The sequence below is a fragment of the Eptatretus burgeri genome, chromosome 3 (genome assembly GCF_056783735.1).
Source record: "Eptatretus burgeri isolate ZD-2024b chromosome 3, Ebu_testis_v1, whole genome shotgun sequence".
NCBI classification, from domain to species: domain Eukaryota; kingdom Metazoa; phylum Chordata; class Myxini; order Myxiniformes; family Myxinidae; genus Eptatretus; species Eptatretus burgeri.
In genome coordinates this window covers 19,929,449-19,953,449 of record NC_140963.1, presented here as the reverse complement: position 1 = coordinate 19,953,449, position 24,001 = coordinate 19,929,449, and the positions used below count along the sequence as shown (strand labels likewise).

General features: G+C 37.0%; 1 protein-coding gene across 1 annotated transcript in view; it reads left to right on the top strand.

Annotated features, from left to right (window-relative positions):
• Positions 1–24,001, top strand: part of LOC147029497 (uncharacterized) — a 164,297-nt gene that overhangs the window by 74,826 nt on the left and 65,470 nt on the right. The window contains exons 15-24 of the mRNA XM_085872555.1: positions 2,732–2,785; positions 6,651–6,695; positions 7,026–7,079; positions 8,185–8,283; positions 10,200–10,244; positions 19,249–19,347; positions 19,495–19,548; positions 22,882–22,989; positions 23,286–23,339; positions 23,629–23,727. Of these exons, the coding sequence (XP_085728681.1) occupies positions 2,732–2,785; positions 6,651–6,695; positions 7,026–7,079; positions 8,185–8,283; positions 10,200–10,244; positions 19,249–19,347; positions 19,495–19,548; positions 22,882–22,989; positions 23,286–23,339; positions 23,629–23,727 (711 nt within the window). The remainder of the gene's footprint in view (positions 1–2,731; positions 2,786–6,650; positions 6,696–7,025; positions 7,080–8,184; positions 8,284–10,199; positions 10,245–19,248; positions 19,348–19,494; positions 19,549–22,881; positions 22,990–23,285; positions 23,340–23,628; positions 23,728–24,001) is intronic.

The window sequence follows — 24,001 nt, the reverse complement described above, 5'->3', positions numbered from 1 at the left end:
CACAACTGGTTAGGCTACCAGCATTTTATCTGGAAAATTGACCAATGTGCCACATTTCTGCTCGTGGCCTCCTTGAGGCAGCAGTAATGCAAAGCCAAGGTATATGTTTTGAAAACAAGTTGTGTGTGTGTCACATGTTATGACTTAGAGTCAGTTGTCACACGGTTTTGCGCAGTTTCCAGGTTTTGCTGTTTTGGACAATCAAATTCCCATACTTTCTGCGATGAAAGTTTTCTTTCCGTACATATTTGTTTCCTTTTTTGTTTGTTTTTTAAGCAAAGGCTACCTATGTTCGTAATGAAAATGTTACCCTACAAACAACTCAGGAAATAATTGCATTTGACTATGATCCACTTGTTCAACATCCATGCATCATATCATGCTGTAAAGATCATCACGCTATAGCCTCATCACAAATGATTGAAGGCAGTGTTGAAGTGAGTTTTTAATTCATGGGCAGTGCAGGAAATTCCATACACAAATGATCCTTATATCTTGGAATGCTGTCATTCCTGAATATTGTGTGCCAATTAATCATTAGTCTCAGGTGATGCAGAACATTATAGCCATGACCAAAGCTCGTGTACTTCTGGGGTCGCACCACATCGCTTCCCCCCTCCTTTATGGATTCCCTGGACAGTAGATGGGTAGTGCATACTGACAAGCTGGTTGCATAATTTAACTGAGTAAGTTAAATTAATTAACTGAGTAAACATGCATTGTGAGCTAGATTTTGGGGCATCGAGCTTTTAACATGTGGGTGACCGATAAAATACACACCTCCTCGAGAAAAATTGGATTATGTAAGGCAAACACAATTGGAAAGACATACAAATAATGCTGCATCACTCATAAACCTCCTCAAAATCCCATCACATCATGCCTGTTCCCAACTTCAACAAATATGAGACGCTCAATGGCAAGCAACACCATGCCTACTCGTATACAAACCAAGCCTACTCACTCACAAATTCCATTAAAATACAAATTAAATAAACTTGCTCTCTCTCTCACTCTCACTCTCACTCTCACTCTCACTATCCATCTCTCTCTCTCTCTCTCTCTCTCTCTCTCTCTCTCTCTCTCTCTCTCTCTCTCTCTCTCTCTCTCTCTCTCTCTCTCTCTCTCTCTCTCTCTCTCTCTCTCTCTCTCTCTCTCTCTCTCTCCATACTCTCCATACTCTCCATACTCTGTGTTACAAAGAGCATTGGTTCTGCTTATGGTCATGCTTGGTGGTTTCCCAACAGTCTCCCAGCAGTAGTTTGGGCAGGAATCTGTAATTTGTTCAGGGTGCTGGCGATAGCTTGCAAAGGACTTTGCAAAGGACTTTCCTCTTTGCAAAGGACACGGTGAGATTTTTAACATTCACCAACCAATGCTGGCAGATGAAACACCCATTTAACGCCCATCCTAGGGACGGCACACACATTGATGAATCGCCCTGCCTATGAAACACTGCGTTGGCCGTTTATAGTTGGTTCGGGATTCAAACCCAGGCAAGACAGCTTAGAGTCAAGTGTGAATACCTCAAGGTCACCCTACCAGCCCCCACTTGCCTGCATACCAGGTGGAATATTGAGGCTCATGTCTGGGACTCGGTATGCTTAATATTGTTTGTTACATAACCAGTAAACTTGAAAATAACCAGTACGGTGGAAATGTGGGATCTTCAACATCCATGAACTAATGCTTGCAGTTGGGATATCCAGTAAAATGTCCATCTAAGGGATGGCAGATACAAGCATGCATTACTCTTTATGTGAAATCACACAGGTGACCTCTAAGCTATTGCACCAATGTATGTACTGTACATATGTATGTAAGGTATATGTTATCCATCCATACATCCATACATCCATACATCCATACATACATATATTGACCCAATGTGATTTACACATATATATCGCATTGAGTCATGGTGGCTGGAATTATCATTGTCTAGACAAAGGCACAGCTAACTAACAATTAGTAATGATTTATACTCCACCGATTTTGACCACCACAAAACAGTAAAGAGCAGACTTATCCAAAGCTGACATTTCATTCATGGTCCACAAACTTCCTCAGGCTAATACTCCGGCTCTGGCACTTATATCTATTATTTTATATTTGATTCCCAGATAATTTCTAGCCATGTGCAAAAGCATGCAATGTTTTTAGGGTGTTGGGATAAAGCCACCTTCCAACATCACAACTGACGCAATATAATATGGATTATGTTGATGGATATGCAAGCATTTCCTTGCTCATTTACTTGTGGAAGTGCAGCATGTTGCTGCCTCTCTCCTTTTCAGGATCCCTGAGTGGTGTAGAGGCAGCATGTGTGCTGGCAAGCTAATATTGTGCGCTTTTGTTGTGAACACAACCCATGCCTGCTTGACAAATATTTTTACAATGTAATTTTATTGAAAAAGTGGGTTACACTTTATCGTGTGTGTGTGTGTGTGTGTGTGTGACCAGAAATGGTAAATTTGATTACACAATAACAAAAGATTTATTCTTTAGTCCTTTCTTTTTAAATACCTGCAAATAAGTGAGTTGCCCTTTTCCCAAGTTCACAGTAAAGTTTAATAACACAGGAAAGATGGGCCTCACTACAGCATAATATTTCCCTGAAGTAATTTTGTATTTACCATGAAATATAAAATTGGATACAGTATTAATGGGTAATTTTGTTATTGCTGATTTATATTCACTAATGCTCTTTGCGGAACTCTTTCGCTCGCAGGGTGCACAAGGTTCCTCCGGTCCTCGGGGGCATTTAGGTTCACCAGGACCTGAGGTAAGATACGTGAGGTCATCATGGCTTAATTGCTGTTCAGCTGCTCTGTAAAAACAAGATTTCACAGTTGCATTCTTGAAAGAAAATGTAGGTTTAGTTTGTTCAAACATTTCTTTTCGTTGTTTGTGCGTAATTTCACATCATTTGGTCAAGGAAAACAGAAGATTTTTTTTCTCAGAATTAGTGTATTTTGGCATTCGCAATTTCCATAATTATCAGTTAAAGCAATCATTAGGAATTGTGTTAACATGAATTATCTCTAAATCGTTTGATTTATGATTAATATTTGCGAAAATGATGCTCCTCTATTCCTGGGGCAAGCCAAACTTCCAGCGTCGCTGTAACATCACTTTGCAACATCACTCATCGAGAAGCTGACTTTGAGCTACTGTGAAAAGTACAAAAGACGAGTCAAGCAATGCCATTTGGCTAAAAGGTTTATCTGGCTTTTAAAACGGCTGTGGCATAGAGTTAATCAGTAACACGATCAACACATACTGTAAGTGACGAAGAAAACTCGCCTCTATGATCCTTTGTTACCTGAGAGATATAAGTAATATCATTTGGTGGAATTGGAGACCATGTACGATTCCACGTCCAGAAAAAGCGATTTTGTGTGCCTCATTAGTGTTTGTATTTTTACAATTTGCTTTCATTTCAAAGATGTGCAATTATGCAGAGAAAGTTTATGTGCTGTAGCTTCTCTTTTTGATCACTCCATCATACATATTAATGGGTGAAGATATCTGTGTACGGATTAACAACCCACCAGACCCGAGATCTATAACCCTTGTCTGGTTAATTGGAGTTATTTTCAGAAATATTTGCTCTTACCAAAAATAAAAAGGTCAACTGAATTACATTAGGCAACAATTATCTTGATTCACTGCAGTGTCATGTTTTTAATTTGAATCAAAATGTTCTGGAGACTATCAAAATTATGTCAAATTTGAATTTGCATTATTTTCTTTGAATTTCTTTTGTTCTCATCAAGTGCTTTCCATTAATACAAGTATTTAGAGATTTATTCAATTTTTACACAGATTTTCTGAGCTGCATAATACACCAAAATAATCAAAATAATTATTTTACTACATCTGATCCAACGTCAAAATTTATGTGGAATGTAAATAATGTTGTGAAAATTAAATCAACTTATCATCACCTATTATTTCTTTATTTTTATCTCCAAAATCAAACAACCTCACATTCAAAACAATGGGCTGCCTTCTTTGTTGATGCATGGCAGACCTTTTGATGATGTATTTTGGATGAATAATTATTGTCAATTTTTTTGTTCAATTCTCAATTTTTAACTTTTAATTTATTTTGCTTGATGTTACACCCTTTTATCAAAAACAATCAAATTTTAGTCATTTATTTGAGAAGAAATAACAAACAATTGGAACAAGCAGTAAAAATCATTTAATTTGATGTTTGCATTACCAAATCTGATCTTTTTTTGGAATACAGTGAAAGTCTAGAATCTTGATCATGCACCACACCGACTACTTCCCTATTATCCCAGAATCACCAAATCAGTTTCTGCAGTTTCAGTACTTCCCATTATTGCCAACTGTAGCTGGATGGAATCTGCTCAAAGATATTGATGAATTTATTCAGATTCAAACTGATGACTATGTATGAACCTGTGTGTTAAAGATTTCCTTAACTAGTTAAGAAAGCTCTCAAAGCCACTTTCTCCATCACTCAAACAAGTCAATAATCGTTTTTTTTTTGAAAATCAAGCATGATATAAATGAAAGCCACAGTAATGGTACAGTACGTAAATCGTTAAACCACCGTGCCAATATCACTATCTGCTTATTGGCGATTCATCAGTGATGTTGAGTATCCACAAAGTTGCAGTACCAGTGGCATGTATTATGCAATAAGATAGTTCGTAATGAAGAATAACTATAAATTACCACTTAAAAGAGGCAGGACGTAAATATGTCGCGTGTTTGCAAAAATTTAATTCAACACGAGTCTTGGAATGCACTGTTACAGACTTGATTTTCCTTGCTGAAGATCAAACAGTGCTGATACATCCATTATGCAAAAAAAAATTTTGTTCAAACCATAAAGCATGCGAACGTGATGAAAGGAAGTGCTAAAAATAAAAAATGAAATTACTTGCAATTGTAGAAGCAAGCAAAAGAGGGAATATACCGTCCGTAGAAATCGCAAGGGAAAGAAGTTGCAATGGAAGAAAAAACTGGAAAACAAATCGAAAGAAATAAAAGGGTGAAGAACTAGTGTAGTTTGTGAAGGATAGTGTCGATTTACTTTGGCAGACTGGCAGAACAATGGATGAAATCGACAGGATGTTGATTTTAGGTATGCTGACTGCAATGGAAGGAAGGACAAGCTGACATTTCAGGCATTAACCCTTCCTCAGAGTAAAAGAGGTCAGCCCTGAATGTCAGCATTTTTGTTCTGATGAAGGGTTAACACCTGCAATATCAGTTTCTCGATACTTCCCATGGCGGTTATCACATAATCAAAGTCCTGTTGATTTCATCCATCAAAATAAATAAAATGCCTTGAACGATAATGTCTTGACAAAATTAATTGAATGTCTTTTCATTGAGACAAACAAATGAAGTTGTTGGCAATCTAAAGCACTATATTTTGGGAACTATGCCTGTGAATAAAATCTAACAGCAGTTTAACAGAAGTGACACCATATTGACCAAATTTTCTACATATTTTTTTTTTCATACAGAGTTGAGGCTCGTGGAGGAGCGAGAACATCAAACAGATCGGGATGCTACAGAACAAAATGAACAGCAGAAGGATAGGGAGAAACATGCAAAAGCAGGGTTGAGGGACAAAATTGAGAGACTATGAGGATAGGGGATGTGAGGAAGAATGGTGTGGACAAGATGGATACAGCTCAAACTCTCAGAAAGCAAAACAGGAAAGTTTGAAGAGGTGGACGTGGGGAGAGTTAACAGGGGTATAAAAGATCATGGTTTTGGATCAGATCTGAGATGAACAGCTGTCTTGAAAACCTGAGGAGGAAGAATGAGATTGAAGAGAATGTGGAAGATTCACCAGAACAGGATTGTTTGCAGACCTTGTGTGTCTTGCAGAAACCTGGGGGAGGGGGGGGGGAGGAAGAGAGCAAAGCATAGAAAGAGCAGAGGGTACAAGACCAGAAAGGAGGCGGTAGAGTTTGGAGGCCAACTGAGGCATGTGGTTTGCCCAAGAAAAACCATGGCTGATAGTGAGACCCAAGAGTTTGAGAGACTGAACTTCTTAAAGAGGATCATTAAGAAAGTAGATGGGAGGGTTTGCCAGATTGTCCTTTCAGAGAGAGACAGTGAGTGTGGAGGATTTCTCTTGATTGAAAGACTTAGTCCAAGTGTTTGAACAGCTCATGATTATAACAAGGTCTGCAGAGAGGGAAGAGGCTGCTGATTGCCTATCTGAAGGATGGAAGATGTTCTGGCAGAGGGTGGAGTCATAAACAAAGATAAAAATTGACATGACATCTATCCCTGAAGTAATCTTTGTTTCAGAAGTTTAATTTTGAAGGCATGTTTCAAATTACTTTGGTTTGTACAAAGAACACAAAATCATGACTTTTTTTTATTATCAACATGAATGAAAATACCAACGAACATGTATTGATAGAATGGAAGACAAATTAACCCTGTTTAAATAATAATAATAATAATAATAATAATAATAATAATAATAATAATCAACAAACAAACAAAAAATACTTTCTTTTGTTAACATTTTGTCATTAATTTGGTCAGCATGCACTGATAAAAGTATATGGAAGGTCAATTATATTTTCATCATGGATATCGTCATCATGCTACAAGTAAACTATGCTTTACTGTTTGTGCAGGGTCCTCGTGGTTCTGACGGGCTGCACGGACCTAAAGGCCCTGCTGTAAGTTTGCATCATTCATGGCTATGCCTACTTTTAAGTCAACAGTATATTGATGATCCTATAAAAGATACAGCTTTGTAAATATGGGCCGTCGTGGGATTCTAGATTAACTTACTTTACTGAAATATCTGAAACGACTGCAGCAATTTATGAGAAAAATATTGAAGTTGATATGCCTGTAAACACCCACAACACATGATAACCCCATACTAATTATTGCAAAAGCACAAACTTTTAAACTATCAATGTGCCATTAATACTTGGAGACAGTTATGCACTATCATTGAACAATAGTGCAATCTGTTTTTCTCTTTTATTTTTTGTTTGTAGGGCTCTATTGGTGCTGCTGGGTCTGCTGGGACAGCTGGAAACCCTGGTGTTCTGGTTTGTCTTTTTAATCCTCTCCATAAATGGTTTTATTTGTTTTTATTTAACTTCTGCAGTTTATCTTGCTAGACAGCAGTAAAACTAGAACGACACTCTGGAGAGCGAATACCTCTACCAGGCTGAACAGTTTACATTGTACTACCCACTGAAAGGTCGGATCTGCATCTGTAGCTTAACCTAAATCTCATCAGCTTGTTCTTGTCACTACCTAACCCCTTCACCAAGTTTTGTCATAACCTGTCCGCAACGTTTTGGACTATCATGCAATATATCATTTTGGCCCTATCTCTCAGTGGTGAAGAATCACATAAGATGCAAAATTCTCACATCCAGATCTTCACAAAAATCTAACCAATTTGTTCTTGGCGCACACCCAACATGTCCACCGAAGTTTCATCTGAATCCGTTCATAACTTTTTGAGATATCGTGCTATATATCGGTTTAGCCCCATCTCTCAATAGTGAAGAATCACTTTAAAAATTCAACTCACCGGATTCGGATCTTCACCAAAATCTAATCAGTTCATCCTTGTCGAACACCCAATCTGCCCACCAAATTTCATGCAAATCCGTCCACAACTTTTTGTGATATCGTGCACACAAACAGACAGACAGGGGTGAAAATATAACCTCCTTCCACCTTCAGTGGTGGAGGTAATTAGTTTGTAGTTCGTTGCTTAAATTAGTTGTTGTTTCTCTAATAATCAAATGGAAGATCAAATCCTGCATTTGAGTCATGAAAAGGAACCTGAATAAGTAAAGAGCAAAGATGGAGTCATCAGGAGGAACCTGGATAGCATTCGGCATTGAAGTGTTGGTCCTCACACTTTTGCATTGAAGTATTGATCCTAACATTTATATAAGCAGGTGAACATGTAATAATTCAGGGAACATGAGCCCTGAACATGAGCCCTGAAGGAGACAAATGACCTTTTTCATTGAGGCTGTGATATTTACAATGGGACCCTTTCACATGTTAGATGACGACTCCAAAAGCTGATGTATACCTTCACGCAGGAATAAAATGCCTTAGACTTCACTCATATGAACCTTTATTCATATTTCATAGAGTGTAATTCTTGCCTGTCTCCTTTGATGATAGGGGTTTCTCGGACCAGTTGGTGAACGTGGAATAGCTGGTGCTTCTGGATCCATGGGTGAGATGGGTGTCCCTGGCCCTCCTGGTCCTACTGGACCAATTGTAAGTCTCAATACACAGCATTTTTGTTTCAATACACAGCATTTCATTTCACAGAGACTGCCATTCTTATTGTGATTAAGAAAACTTTGCACATTTGTTTGATATTTTTAATCCATAAAATGTAGATATTTTGACTTCTTTTTTTTTTTGAAGGGTTAGTTTTCAAATAAAAAATGACAGTAGTGTCATAAAAATGTGGTTTGCCTTGAGGAATCGAAAATGGGATGAATATTAATGATTTTGCATGGGAAATTAAATATAAGACATGTCATCATTTTTAAAGCTGAAGTGAGATTTACTGAAAATGAGTCAGGAAGTAATTGGCTAGTTGGGGAACAATGAGGATAAATGCCCCATTAATTAATGATAAATGCCTTTTCTACCCCTGTTAATCCACCCCAAACCCACCTCCTTCAAATTCTCTGCTTTCCTTCCTGAAAGTCCCTGTAATGTCCATCTTGTATACCCCGTGTTCCCCACCACATCCCTCTCCCTTCCACAGATCTCCTAATGTCTCTGTTCCCCATGGTTTTGTGCTTCTCTGTTCCCCTCTCCCACCTCTCTTGCCTCCTGTTCCCTTTGTTATATGTTCTGTGTGTTAGCTCTTATACAAGCTTCGACAATGTGTACAAAAAAAAGACTGCAGAGGGATAGACGGCCAAGATCTGCGAAGACATTAATGTGGTGATCAGATGACTAAACTCTGGCGGTATAAACTTGTGAGTGATATATTGCAAGAAAGTCTGGTTGGAGCAAGAAGAATGCAAAATAATTCAATTAAATAAACAATCAAATTTCCAAATATTAACTTCGATTTGCCAGATATTGTGTAATTTTGTTGTCTTTGGAGTGTCAAGAAAGCGCATCATGGTAGAATGTCCAGCTATAATCTGTCATCTCAATAACAATATTGGTTAATGGTAGTTAGTACCTACGAGCTCAATTATTGAGATAACCTCCAAAATTAGGTCAGCTTGACATCATCTCAGATTACAGGTTATAGATTTTAGGTATGGACGACAAGTTATTACATTTTTAGAATGATGATTTTTGTTACTTCTTTAAAATTGTATGAGCGTGAAGAATCGTGATTTTTCGATTAATAAAAGTGTAACAAAATAGCGAAAAAGTCTAAGGTAAAAGCCTGATGCGAGCTTAGTAGTTAAGTTGGCTGGCTTGGGACGTAAAGCTCCTGAGTTATAGCCCTTTTTTTCCCCGTTGAATAAACACCAAGTGGGGTTGACTCAACCTGTCATCCTTCTGAGGTCGGTAATCTGCATCAGAGTGATGACACATCCAGGAATGTACTCCTTGCCAATGAAACTACCTCGGCAGCCCTATTGTAGCCCTCGGCAGCCCTTTACGGCACAAAAGGGATTGTAAAAAAAATAAATAAAATAAAGTTTTAGGTGCAAAGACCAGGAGTCTCACCAGAATCACATTAAATTAGCTGCTTGCATGGAATAATTAAGACTGGATATCCATCAAAAACAAGGTGAGTTTGCATGAAACCTGGAAATGTGATATAATGGTTGAATAGTACAGAGCAAGTGTATTAATCTATGGAATAAGATGTTATCTGCTCACCTGAGTATTTTTTTGTTGCAATTTATCTTCCTCATGATTAAATATTGATTTTGGCTTGTTGTAGTGAGATCATATATGCTCAATGGATCAATGGATATGTTAGATCAATGGATAAACCAGCCATGGGCAGGATGTTTTCTTCACACAATTGGCAAATCATTCAGATGTTGGAAAACTTGTTTCTTTGGGCCAGAAAACATGTAGCTTGCAGAATAGGAAGCTTCACTGAATTAGTGAGAAGATAGTTACAACCGTAGTGCATAATTAGCAATTGTATTTTGGAACAAATGATGATTTTCCAACTCATCTTTGACTGTGCCTTACATCAGGGTCATTCTGGAGCAGATGGCAAAGCTGGCAGCCAAGGAGCTATGGTAGGTAAATGTGCCACATACACGTAGGGATTTATAAAATACTCTCGGCATCTTCCTTTGCTTATTCTTTTATTTCGACCACAAAGCACCCTTCACTACATTGTACATGTTTGCCCTTCTTTTACAAAAGCGTTTTTTGAATGGAAATCCTTCTCTTGAGGGACCAAATGCCAATAAAAGATAAGATATACACAACAGGAGAAAATGTTTGTGGAACTTGGAACCAAAGACGAAAAAGCCAAAAGTGTATCATAAAACTCAATCCTATAATAGTTTGAATGTTCTAAATTACTATAATTAACTTTTTATGATTCATTTTAGATGCTTATAAAAAACAAAACTGTTGTGGTTCTCAATGTAGATTGATGAAATGATACTGTGCTTGGTCTTAAGCAAAAAATCACGTTTTCTTTGGGGAAATATAATGAACATATATTTTATGTTCTAAGAGGATGTAATGAAATAAATAAGTGAAAGGAAATAGCATAATCATGCCGTTAATTTTTTTTTCCATTGGGGCCATTCTATTTATTACGGATGTGGATTCGCGTTGTGGGAGGGGGAGCGGTTTGAGGGCAAGTGGGTTTCAGTATGCCCAAATGATTTGTGGCGATGTATTTTTCTTTCTTTTTTTTTTCATTGTTTTAAAGTATTAATTTCAATTTAATTTTAATTCTGGCATCTCTCTCGTCTGGTATCTTCTGGAATTTCATTCTGGCACTAAGAAGCTATAAAATTTCTCTTTAGCCCTACTTCATCATCTGAGCATGAATTCACTTATCGCCCATGTACTAATTCCATTCTTATTATTAATTTGATCTTACTTAATATCCACATCTCCTTTTAATAAACTTTCACATTTCATTCATCAACAATGGTCATGCATCTTTATCCTTATCTGCCATCGCTCATGATCCATCAACACCATGACTCACCCACATCCCCCTTGTAGTTTCGGCATTTACGCATTCATTGCTGAGAAACATCTTTTGTTGTAAGATTTTTGATTTTTTTAGTGAGCGAAGTTTGGGGGTTCATGGGTGAAGCTTGTATTCGTGGCGTACACATGTATGTTTAACAAATTCCCATTTAGAATGATTGTTCCCATTTATTGCAGGGATTCCAGTTTCAAATCCTATATTCATTGTGTATGCGTCCTTTGCTTTCTAATAAACTTGTAATTAATTTAAAAGTAAAGTGATTTCTCCTAATGTCTTCATCTTAGTATATGATTGATATTTGTAACCTGCCATGACAAAATGAGTCAGAAGTCCCATAAAACGATTTTAGAGATCTCTGCTTTTACCAACACTGCAGAACATGAGATTTAAAATGATAGCATATGCACTTCTCACCTTGTGAGCAAATATGTTGGGAATTATCAGAAATGTGAAATGTAGAAACTGACCATTAAAGACAACGTACTTCATTGTAAGCACTCACCTCAACAATGGGCATCTGTAATGTAGGTATATCTCCATGAAATCTTGCACACTTACAAAAGGTAGTTTTCCCCAAGTTTCTGCCGAATATAATGATACAATCTCATGCTAGTTACATAACGGCATAATTAATATTTGTTACGTATTTTTGGGGTCAGTTCTATGCAATGTATGTCATGTTAATAGACTTTTTAACGTTGATATTTGAATTACTGCAGGTGGAATCAGTGGGTCCTCAGGTTAATGTGTTGTGTAGTCATGAATGAATCTTAACTAATTTGTATGATTGATTTACTTTTGATGCTTATCATTTATTTAAGGCAATGTTACATTTCACTCATTTTAATCTCAAAGATTATTATTTTTATATTTATGATCTTGAAATTCGCAGAATATTTAAAAACGTCAAATCATCATTACCGCCTTCCTTGCAGCTGTCATTGGCAGGACCTGATGTTGGCAGTATGAGCATAACAATAATTATCGACAGGAAAAATTAGGCATTTTGTCATGGTTAACTCCCATCCCTGCTCCTTTCACTGTTTGATGGTGAGGGATCAGCAAATTAATTGGCAATCAGCCGGTTGAATTCCTCCACCACGTATCAGCAAATCAGGTTACAACTCCTGACATTCTGAGTATCACAGTGTTTTCCGTGTCATAAAATATATGTCCTTATGTCTGCTCGATAACAACAGCCCCATTGCAGTAAAGTTAGCCAGAAATCGTGGTGAGAATTTGCAAGTTCGTTTTCTTTCTTCAGGAAAACCCTGAAGAATGCTAAATCAACTTGGTTTGCTGGAGACCCTTCAATGGCACAACTTGATGACTTTTAAAATTCGTTTCATTTCAGAATACAATCTCAAAGTGAATTCTCAAACAATTGGTGTTAGCTTAGGATGAGGCAATAATGTTCTGCACCACTTAACCTGCATTATTGCATATACAGTGCTTTTCATTTGTCTAAAATTTCCAAGCACTTTACATGAATAAAAGTTAATAAAAGTTTAAATGAGAAAGCATCTCAAAATGCAAAAGCCCATCTGTGTCCACTTTGTACTCAAACTAAATGATGAAAACAACATCTAAAAAATTTTTTTATTTTATTTTAATCTTCTCCAAATTCTCAAAATGCAGGTTTGTGGAAAATTTGATCACAAAAGCTGAAATGGTTAAAAAAAAAAGAAGAAAGATGGAAGTGATTACAAAACTTGACATCTTGCACCGTGTGGTAGACGGGCCATCATGTCCATTTCTATTCACCGCGACTTTGCCCTTTGACATTTTGACCCAATTATTTAGTAATGTTCTCTATATTCTCAGAATAAGGCTTTGTTCAGAATAATTTGATGACAAAAGCTCAAATGGTAAAAAAAAGTTATTGCATGGACACACACACACACACACACACACACACACACACACACACACACACACACACACACACACACACACACACACACACACACACACACACACACACACACACACACACACATACAAACAAACACACACACACACACACATATCAAAGCAACTCTCAAAAGATGGTATTTTAAGAAAGATTGAAAACCTTAGTTTATGAGGCTGTGCATTTTATAATTAATCAAGTTATACTGTTGAGGGGCGTGTTTGAAGAATGCTGAATCCCCAAAAATATTTTAGGAACAACCAAAATCATGAAAAAAAACATGAGAAACTGCTAAGAATCTTTGAGTAATTGAATCTGAGTACGAGGAACCACCAAGGGATTGATTCCTGTTGTCAGACCAGAGTATTCTTGCAGGGGTGAAAGGTGAGAATGGGTAAGAAATGCAGGCAGGGCATCAATTATATTTTTGGCTTTAAGGGTTACCAAGTGATATTGTAATTATCTAAATGCTGCTGTATTGGCAGTCAGTGAGGTGTTTTAAGGACCTGATGAAACTTACTACCATGAACTACGAGCTGAGCTAACGTATACTGTGCACCTTGTAATGGTTTGAGTGAAGAAGCAGATAAGTAGTCCGATAAAAAACAAATTCTCAGTAGTCCTTTTAGTTGAAGCATGGGTGGATTTGAGCAAGGGAAGAACATAAATTTACATATTTTAATGGAGTACAGAATGCAGGAAAGTGTTGAGTCCATAGTGACACTGACATTTGAAACGACTTCAGCAGATATCAAGTGGGAAATTTAACGATCTGGAGTGAAAGATTTTTTTAAGATAAGGGGACAAGGACCAGCATGGCATTCTTTGCAGCATTGACATTTACCTTCAAGATGGCAGACAGTTTCAATGCTTTGAAACTTTTTTTGAAACGATCAGACTGAGAAGGTGCTAGAAAAGAATGCTGGTACATGTATTCAAGAAGCTGACTGTCATTACACATTCTAGAATTTTGTAAATGAAGGGTAAAAGAGAAATGGGTCTGGAATTTGGTAGATCGTATCCATTTTAGGTTTCTTCAGGATTAGAATTGTCGTGGTTTTTTGTTTTTAACAACAATGGAATAGTAGATGATGAAATGGAGTAATTGATTGTTTAAAAAGGAATTGAAGAGAGAACTTAAAACAAGGAAACAAACAAATATGATAGGATTGGATCCAGTCAGGAATTTTTTTTTCCTTGTCTCTAATGATTAAACAGCATCTTAGCTGAAAAGTAAGAAGTGATCCAAACAGAAGGAAGTATGAGTGAAGAAGAAAGTTAATGCTAAGATTTCGAGCAAGTTAATGCTAAATGCCCAGTGAATGCATTTGTTATCATCAAAGGCATCAGCATCTTGTCTGGATAGTGAGAGAGACAAAGAAATGGAATTGAGAACAGAGCCTTGTTGTTAGAGGAGTTGTTCTCAGTAAAGGCAAGCAAATATAACAATGTTAAAGTACAAATATAAATTCACTTTTCATGGTAAGGTTTTCAAGTGGTTTAGCTGGTGTGGTAGACAATGGATGATTTCAAAGTGGATAAACCGAGAATGTTTGTATTTTCATTCTCATCTGCAACATGCTTGTTTGAGAGAATGGATATCAAAGGTAAACTGGGGAGCAATATTGCCAATTTTGCAGAACTGTGTAATTGGTAAAGGAATTTTATCAAGGGTATTTGAAAGTTTTCCGTTATAAATTGAGACTAGTTGTTCTGGATCCTCTTAGATGTGTGAAAATATAATGGAGGAAGACAATTTCTTGCTGAAACGATTATCATTAAGAGAGTAATGTTATGATGCATTAAATATAAGTTTCAATGGATGTGAAGGTTTCAGCAGAAGAAAGGTAAAATGAATAAGTGAGTGATCAGAAAAAAGTGTATTTAAAATCAATATTAGTCACCGGATCAATATGGTGAACTAAAACAAGATCGAAGGTATGGCTATCGGCATGAGTGAGACGGAGGCCAAACATTTTGCCATAGGTTGAAAGTATCCACTATTTGGAGAAAAAAAAGTGAAAGTGCAATTAGATCATCCAGACAAGTGTCAAACTCCCCTCAAATTAGTATTTTCCAGGATCAAAGAAAATAAATCTATACTGTATCTATATATGAGCACTGAGCAGGGTATGGCAACCACAAACAAATTGAGAAGTGATCAAGAAATAAAGTTTGTTGTTTTTAGGGCTTTGTAGTTTCCTTATTTTTGTACGCGCTGAGTTTTTTTTTTAATCCTTATTTTTGAAAAAGCATATAAGAAGAAGTGTTTGAAAGATAAATATGAAGTAATAGAGTCAATGTGATTTGAAAGAATCAACTTCAATACCTCCATTTCGGCCATGCTCTCTTTGGCAGTGATAAAGGTTATAACTGGGAGGAGGCGAAGAGCTTATCAGCCAGCATTGTTGTAAAACTAGGTCAAACAGAATAATTTATATCCATATATGAAATTGTGAAAGTATGTTCAAAAGAGCCACTCAGATGTGGGAATATTGCCATATTGAGGAAGCCATGATATAATGTTTAACATTGACAAGATTTGTTTGAACCATTGTATGGGTGAAACAACGCATGATGCGGGTTGGTCCCATGAGAATTTTCAATAATAATTTGAATTGTATTGCTTCGAGTGATGGAAAACTGATAACATGGATAACGGATGGAGGACCATTGTTTGTAACGTTTGCTATGTCAACAAACATGCAATGCTGAGCAAAAGGAGTATGATTTGAGGAAAGGAAGATGAATGCAATGGCTGTTAGTGCAAAACTACTCCCACAAACAGTATCAAGAAAGTCAGCATCAAACTGATCTTGACTAAGCTCTGGAAGTAAAAATGTTGCAAGATCATCAGAGATGCCCGAGGCCAGCTCCTGTTAAGTATGATGGCTCGCTCACCTCCTGGCAAACGCAACGTCTAGCTCTCCTTCAGAAAAGCAATGTCAATGAAGATTTATAGCAGTTAAAGTTGCACCAGATAAAGTAGAAGAGTTTAACTATCGAACATTGCAAAATAAAAAAATAAAATGGCCATCTTAACCTCACTCACATTTTTGCCAATACTGAAAATATTGATCTATGTGACTTGCAACTAATTTCATCATGGCAGGTCACATGTGTGCAAGCTCCTCTCTTAACCTTCAAAAATGGTTTAAAAAGTGAATTCATATTTGTACTTCAACTTTGTAGAGGCAAGAAATTATTTCAAAGTACAATTAATTAGGATGAAAAAATTGTCACCTTGTCGAGATAATTGTTGGTGGACAAGGTGTGGAGGACAGATTATATAGTGATGGGGTTGCATCTGTGAATTTATTTGACACTGTACATGTCTAATATGATGAGGTTCTAACATGTCGCTAATAGCTATTCAGTACAACGACAGTTTCATATCATCGAAGGAATACCTGTGTGAGGTTGTGAAACCATATATTGATCAACAAATATTTTCTGTGGTCGATTTTCTTTCAAAAAACATTCATTATTAAAAAAAAAAATGTAATTCAAAACCTATCTAAACCTCTGTCACTGTAAATAAATATTCATTGTCATTGTCATTGTAAATATAACATTGAATTGAAAACTCCTGTCATTGTAAATAAATACTTTGTAATTAAATTTTTAACCTTGAAGGAGTTTATATTAGAAATACTTTCTGTTTGGCCACAGCATGAATAATTTCTGAGTATACACTGGCAGAGTTGTATTTATTAAGACGAAGTTCCTGTTTGTATGAGGTCCAAGTGGGGGGATGGGGGAAGGGGGAGAGTTGATAATGACCTCATTTATAGAGTCAAGCTTAAATTGACATTTCGTTCAAAGATTTAAAATTTTCCCTGTTCTTTTATCTGAAGAAATATATTTTCAAAAAGACCAATATTACTGGAAGACACTTTGACTTCCGTCAGATAAGAACTCTTACTCGGCAATTTCCCACTTACATCAACGATCACATCACTTTGTGACTCACTCATAGCTGGTTAGAAAAACGGTAAATTCAAAATATCTGAAAATAGTTACTTCACATTCACAAGAGATAAAATGAAAAATTGGATCCATATTTTTTACATTTTCAAAAGTTATTTTGTGTTACAAACATGTTACAGGCTTAAAGGCATGTTTATTCCTTTTCTTTTTGATGTCAGCTGAAACAATAAAACCTCTTAATCTGTCATTATGTGGTCAGAAGCTTTTACACATTAGCTAAATTAAAATTATATATTTTTTGTTTAACCACCACCCTCCAACCTTGCTTTCATCATGTTTGCCAGTGACATCTGTGCACATCACTAATGATGCTTCCATAGGTCATCACGTTTAAATTCCATCTTATTTATTGGTTTTTCTATTGTCTCTAACATTGTGTAATTCATGAATAAAGTAGATCAATAATGACATCTTCTATCCTTGTTATCCTGCATGTGATGTATCTATGTGTGAGGACTTTTGTGGAACTTACCTCATTCTAAAGAGAAACATATTCCTCCTTTTTCATATAACCCTAATGGCTTTTTTTTCTTCCTTGACCATCTTTCACATTCATCGTTACATCCTCTTCTGGTATCCCTTTCCTCTTTTCTCAATTTTCTTTTCTTAATTTATACTTCCTCCATCCTCCTTCCCTTAACGATGTAAAATTTACTTCATGCTTACCTTTGATTTTGAGTTTTCATCTTGAGAAAGGAAGAATAATTTGCGGTTGGGGAAGGGGATCCATGACATCGTAGCTGAATCCAGCTGAAGTACTCTTTTTATCAAGTTTTTTTTTTTTCATTTTATTCACATCTTGTTTTCTTCAGAGACACTTGGCTTCTCGTGTTTCCTTAAGATATATATTTTTGAATCATTTGTACAAACAGAAAAGCAATTGGAATTTTTTTTTTCAAGGCAATCTATTAAGTACGTAATCAGAGTCGAATGAAAACTTTTCAGTGCCTTTGATTTCCTTTAAAAACAAGAGTTTTAAATTGTTTTCTTCTTACATTACTGTATACTGATATTAAGGTTACTTGTTACATGTGTGCCACATTCCATTTGGATTTATTTGAACATGGCACACTACGTCAACGAATTATGCAAGTTGAGTGTTGAGAGGAGTGTTGTTATTCACAATATTTGCATTAGGTGCCTATGTTTTTCACATTTTGCAGAAAGCCAACGAAATACTTGGCAAAATCAAAATTTGAAATAGTACTTTCATATATATAGGGCTGTGGGGGTGGAGATCCATCTACAATAGGACTGGCAACCACTGTAGATTATTTCTGCCATCGAGAGGCAAAATGCCCGAGTATGCTCGATCAGATTATGATGATGGGGTGGAGAGAGTGGGAAGGTGGAAGGGAGTTCTAATTTTTATGAACATTTTACAAATCTTTAAGTGATCAAAATATACATACCTTTTACAAATATTGGGTCTGAAATAGAGTAACAAATGCATTGTTAAGCTATTGTAATGGAGCTTAACTATTGTTAAGCTATTGTAAAGTGGTAGTGTTATAAGCTATTGTAAAGTGGTAGTGCAAGTGCATTAATTATTTGCCGTCGTGGTATGATATGCTCTTTGAGGTTTAACAGCAGTGATATTGCCTTTGGTTGAAACTGGAGCAATTAGGAACTTACCATTCTGGGATTTTGTTTGGTTTGAACACCTAGTGAAGTTGTGCCAAGAGGCTATTATTTCATTAAGCTTGGTCACTTTTTCATTTCATTGCAAAATACACCTATTGCATATACTGAATGAGTCATTTCTACAACTTTGACTTAATTTGATTCCAAATATTAAAAAAAAAAATAGTGTATGTTTTGGTCTAACCAAGGGGGTTCACATGACCAATGAAGGAGGGAACAAGTTGTGGGGCCTGTCTTTAATTAAAAGGTCTTTATACAGATGTGGCATGGTAGATCACGAAAAAGGAGAGTTGTGGCAAAGCATCATGGTGAAACAATCAACCTGGAATATGGGTACTGTGTGTTGTTGGTTGTATCCAGCCAACTTTTCAAAATAAATCATCAAATGCAAGAAGCCTAACCACCACATCTTTATTTTTCTTATCACCACATCTTTATTTTTCTTACCACCACATCAGATATTAATTGCTATTTACGATTAACAATGATAATCCAAACCTCTTTATTCTTAACTCAGGGTGACCCTGGGATTGGAGGAGCTCCTGGTTTTTCTGGGCCAATGGGACTTCTTGGACTTCATGGACCTCTTGGCCCATCTGGACCCAAAGGTCCTTCTGTAAGTTACTTCGTCATACCCCTTTGTTGTTATTTCCGTTAAAAAAAAAGTTTTTGTGAAATATCTTTATGGGAACAATAATTTACAATGAATTGCCATTCACTGAAATCGTATGTGCATTGATTCCTTTGTTGTGTGATTGGTCAGGGAGAGCCAGGTCTAGAAGGCCATAAGGGAGAGAATGGCGTTCACGGAGAACGGGTAAGTGTTTGTCATCGACGGAAAGTGTTTGATTAGGTCCAAGCAATTGAATACTAATTTCACTTACTGGCATGTTTCAACTCAACCCCCATGACCTTGTCACCAAAATTAACTGCATAAACTTCCCTCAATGTGTCTGATGTGCATTCCTTTTGAACATCATTGAAAAGGCTACCTTCAAATCCTCAAAATTCAAATCTTGAAAACTTGTGAAAGAGCTTATTCAGTACATACAAAATGGATAATTTAAATTAACATAAACTTACATTTTTAAGGAACCTTGTCTTGTTTGAGCAAAGAAAATCTGGAAGAACATCAAGAAAGATCCCCAAAAAATTTATACTTTACTTGATGTTTTTAACAATAATAGAAATGAAAATTTTCCACATTCTTGCTGAGGACTTGTTGAGATTTTTCTCTTGTACTATAATAACTAAATATTTTTTGGTTCTAAACATTGAAACAAATAATTTCTACCAACAACTTTAGATTAGTGTCTACAATGTCATTTGACCTTAAATTTTGTACTCTCTCTTACCAAATCCCATGAGACACACATCACCATAAATAACAATCATTGTTATATAGTCAAATGATATATTGCAGGGCCTCCCTTTAGCATCATATCTCCTAACAGTTTTTAATACTTTAGATGCAGAATTATTTGCCATTCCTTGCATAGAAACCAGCTCTGTCCTCATGATTGGGCCTCCATGAGGTTCTGTAGAGCATCAGCAACAGAAACATATATTCACCATAATCAACAAACTCAAACCTCGGCGTATACCTCGCTCTTGCATTACAATCTGATGAGGATACCAACTTTGATGCAATTAGGAATGCAAGAAGGCATGTTGCAAACAGCCCTTAAGAAACTTGTAAATGAAGAATAAACCCAATGAACCTGTAACACAGGTCTACTATGCTTAACACCAAAAGCAGGACGTGATCAACAGAGAAATGGGATCGCAATTAATAAGTCCGAAAAAAGCTTTTCCAGTACAGCTCCACATCATGGATGATGGTGGGCAATCAAATAATTATTAGGAGTTGGAAGCTCAAATAACATCCCCATAATATAACATGTTGAAGCCCAACATGCAAGTACAAAAGACGAAGCTGAGTTGTTTTCAACCATTTCCAGCAAAGCGTGTCGAGCCAACCATCCAACTTGACTCATACCAGAGTTTCCTACTATCATGGACACCGCTATACAGCTAAATGTTTTACCCCATATTAGAGCAACAAGTGGCTGGCTGCAGTGGACACAACAATGATTCTGACATCTTACCAAGAAGATTGGGCTGTCTCTCTGAGCAAGATGTTTCAGAAGACGCACAACACTGCCACCAACTCAACCATGTGGAAAACTGCCCAGGACAAGCAATATCCAATATATATATATATAAGAAACAAAAGACAAAGTGGAAGTGTGTGTGGCTGTTCACTGATAATCTCACAGCCCAGCCATGTGTAAAACTTCTGGGGTATACAAGAAACGACACAAGTCATACTAAGTCAAGTATCACTTAATCAGCCTCCTACCACTCATCAGCATAGTAATAGAGGGCTCCATCGATTATGCCATCCACAAACATCTTTAAGCAAATAATCTGCTTATTGATGCTGAGTTTTGAGTTTCTTCAGAATCACTTTGGACCAGATATTGTCACAGCCCAAAACAAAGCACAGCCATAGTCACAGCCCTTGTATTTAGCAAAGAAGGAGCAAGTGCTGCCTGCTCCAATAATTTGACATCCTGAGAAGTGGAAAGTAATATTCACACCAAAGATGTGTCAGAAAAGGATTGTTCGGCAGAGGCCGAGTGAAGCGAGGTCGAGGCTGTTTATTCCTTATATGTGAAACACCCTGCAACCCTTGCCTACAGGAAACAGACTTTTTGGAATGCCAGCCGCATTTTCCTTCCAATCATCATGTAACAGCTTAAATAATTCTCCATGGGTAGGCACTCCTATGTTGAAAGTTTTGTGTCAATCGCTCAAGCAGTTGTGGGGAGAAAATAAATTTAAAAGCAATTAAAGGTGAAAAGGTGAGGGCGGAAGAAAAAAAAAGTGAGGGCCTCGGACAATGTTCCACAACGTGGTCAAGGATGGTTGTAGACGTCTATTACTGGTATATTCAACAATAATGATCCCAGATGGATGCCACTGACTTTCAATGCCACCAGCATCACAGAATCTGACAATGTCAAGATGCTGGGCATCACCCTTGACTAGAAGGTCGATGGAAGCAGCCACATCAACACCAGCTTTACAGTAGCAGGGGCAAAGGCTTGCCACTCGGTAACAGGTGACTCGCCTCCTGGTGCCTCAAGTCTCCAAAAAGAAGCTCAGTTCAGTAATGTGATGAAATGTTTAAGCTTGCCTGGATATGAGAATCGAAAAATAGGACATACTAAATCAGATGGAGTTGCCCAATGAAATTTCTCACCATCAACTCAAACCAACAGCCATTCCCTGTTGTAATGGCGATTTGTGGTTGAATTGTGTATTATGTACAACATTCACTCCAATAACTCGCTCTTTCTGTTCTAAAAAGTCTTCCCAACCCGATTGTTATATTTATTTTGGATGGCCTGTCGCATCAATTGTTCATGACAAATATCTACTAAGTTGGTTTGAAGGTAGCTAGGGCAATCAAAATTGTCCCCATGGAGATGCTCACACTCTGACAGTTGATTGCTATTCCAAACTTGAACATCATTAACTCTTTCCTCTCTGTCATGATGTTCTGAAATTCATCAATCAGACTGCTCCGTGATTGTTTATACCCAGTACATTTTTTCAGTTTATGATATTCACGGTTATGGGAATCAACCGAGTGTGTCGGCAATTCTCACGAGTAAAAAATCTTTTTTGGTTAATTTTTGGTCAGAGAGCAAATTTGACCTCATTACACCTCTTAATGTCGATGAGTTTGTCACCTAATTTTTTTTTCTTCTCTTTTGTTGTCTTACACCACCTTCCATAACTCCTGTCCTTATCCATCCACCCCCGAGCACCAAGCCTGCTCTCAAACACTGCAGAGTCGAACCTCTTTTCTCAGCTTTGTTCAAATGTTTTTGTTCCCTCTTATCTATTAAACGTGTTTCTTAATCCTCTTTAGTCCCATGTGCAATGTGTTTTTGGAGTCCCTCACGAAACACGGCTCACTGTACTACACCATGCAATCACCGAAGATCCTCTTCAGCAAACCTTTTTCATTTCACACCTTCGTTTAAGCCTAAATATATTACTTAAATATAAATTATATATAACTCAGTTTAAGCCTAAAAGAGATGTTGTAACTTCGACATGATGTGTCTGGGTGCAGGGAAATGCTGGTTTATCTGGCATTCCTGGCCTTTCAGGAGAGGAAGGAAAGAGAGGAGAAACTGGTGAGATTGGAAAAGATGGTCCACCTGGTCCTGCTGGAGCTCGGGTAAGCAGTCATTGGGCACACGATAATGGAATAGTTTGCGTACTGTGATTCGATGATTCTCCATTTTCTCCATGTTTCTGCGTGTTGATATTAATGGCTCGACCTTTAATTTTATGGTGCTATCTTTATTAAATTTAAAATTATTTCTGAAAGGTTAGTCACCAAATTGAAATTAGATGCAAGCCAAGAAAAGTAATGATCATGAAGTTCATTTTCAAGTTTGGATCCCAATATACTGCATGCAAGAGACTGAATGCCATTTTGACGTTTCATCTCTCTATCCCTGTGTATTGCAGGGTGAAATTGGTACTGCTGGATTGCCTGGGAATGCTGGCCGTGCCGGTGCGATGGTATGCCTCCTTATCATCACAGAACATTATCATCTCCAATTTCTTAAAATCATATCCATCGACTTGCTATTATAAACGACTGGGCCTGAAAGAGTTCAAATGAATACCTTTTTTTGTGCATGGGAGGGGGTAGGGGGACATATCTCAACCTGTGTTTTGGAAAAACACGAATGTTGTTGAAAATGTATGTGATGATGACAATGACAATAACAATGATGATACTAAGGAAGGGTGAAAGTGTTACGAGAAGAAAATGTGGTTTGTTTCCTTCATTATTCTAATTTGACAGGGAATGTTTGGCTCCCGAGGCCTGGCTGGTCCATCTGGTGTGCGAGGTCTTCCTGGGGAGCCTGGAGTCCCAGGAGAATCTGGATTCCTTGGAGCCAGGGTGAGCAATACCTGTCATGGTTTGCAACATAATATTTACTTCCCATCATGATATATTTCACTGCGAATGGTATTTTAAATGGATGACCAATTTTCCTTTGTGGGAATGCTATCTGTCGGATTATTGTCATCATTGTAGTTTCCGTTTTGGGAAATAGAGAGGAATATTTCAAGACAATTTTTATCTCGTATTCTAAAGTGTAAGATGAAATCTAAATTTGAGAAGCATGTATTTATTACATTACAAATGATCATTTCTGATGTATCATCTAAAT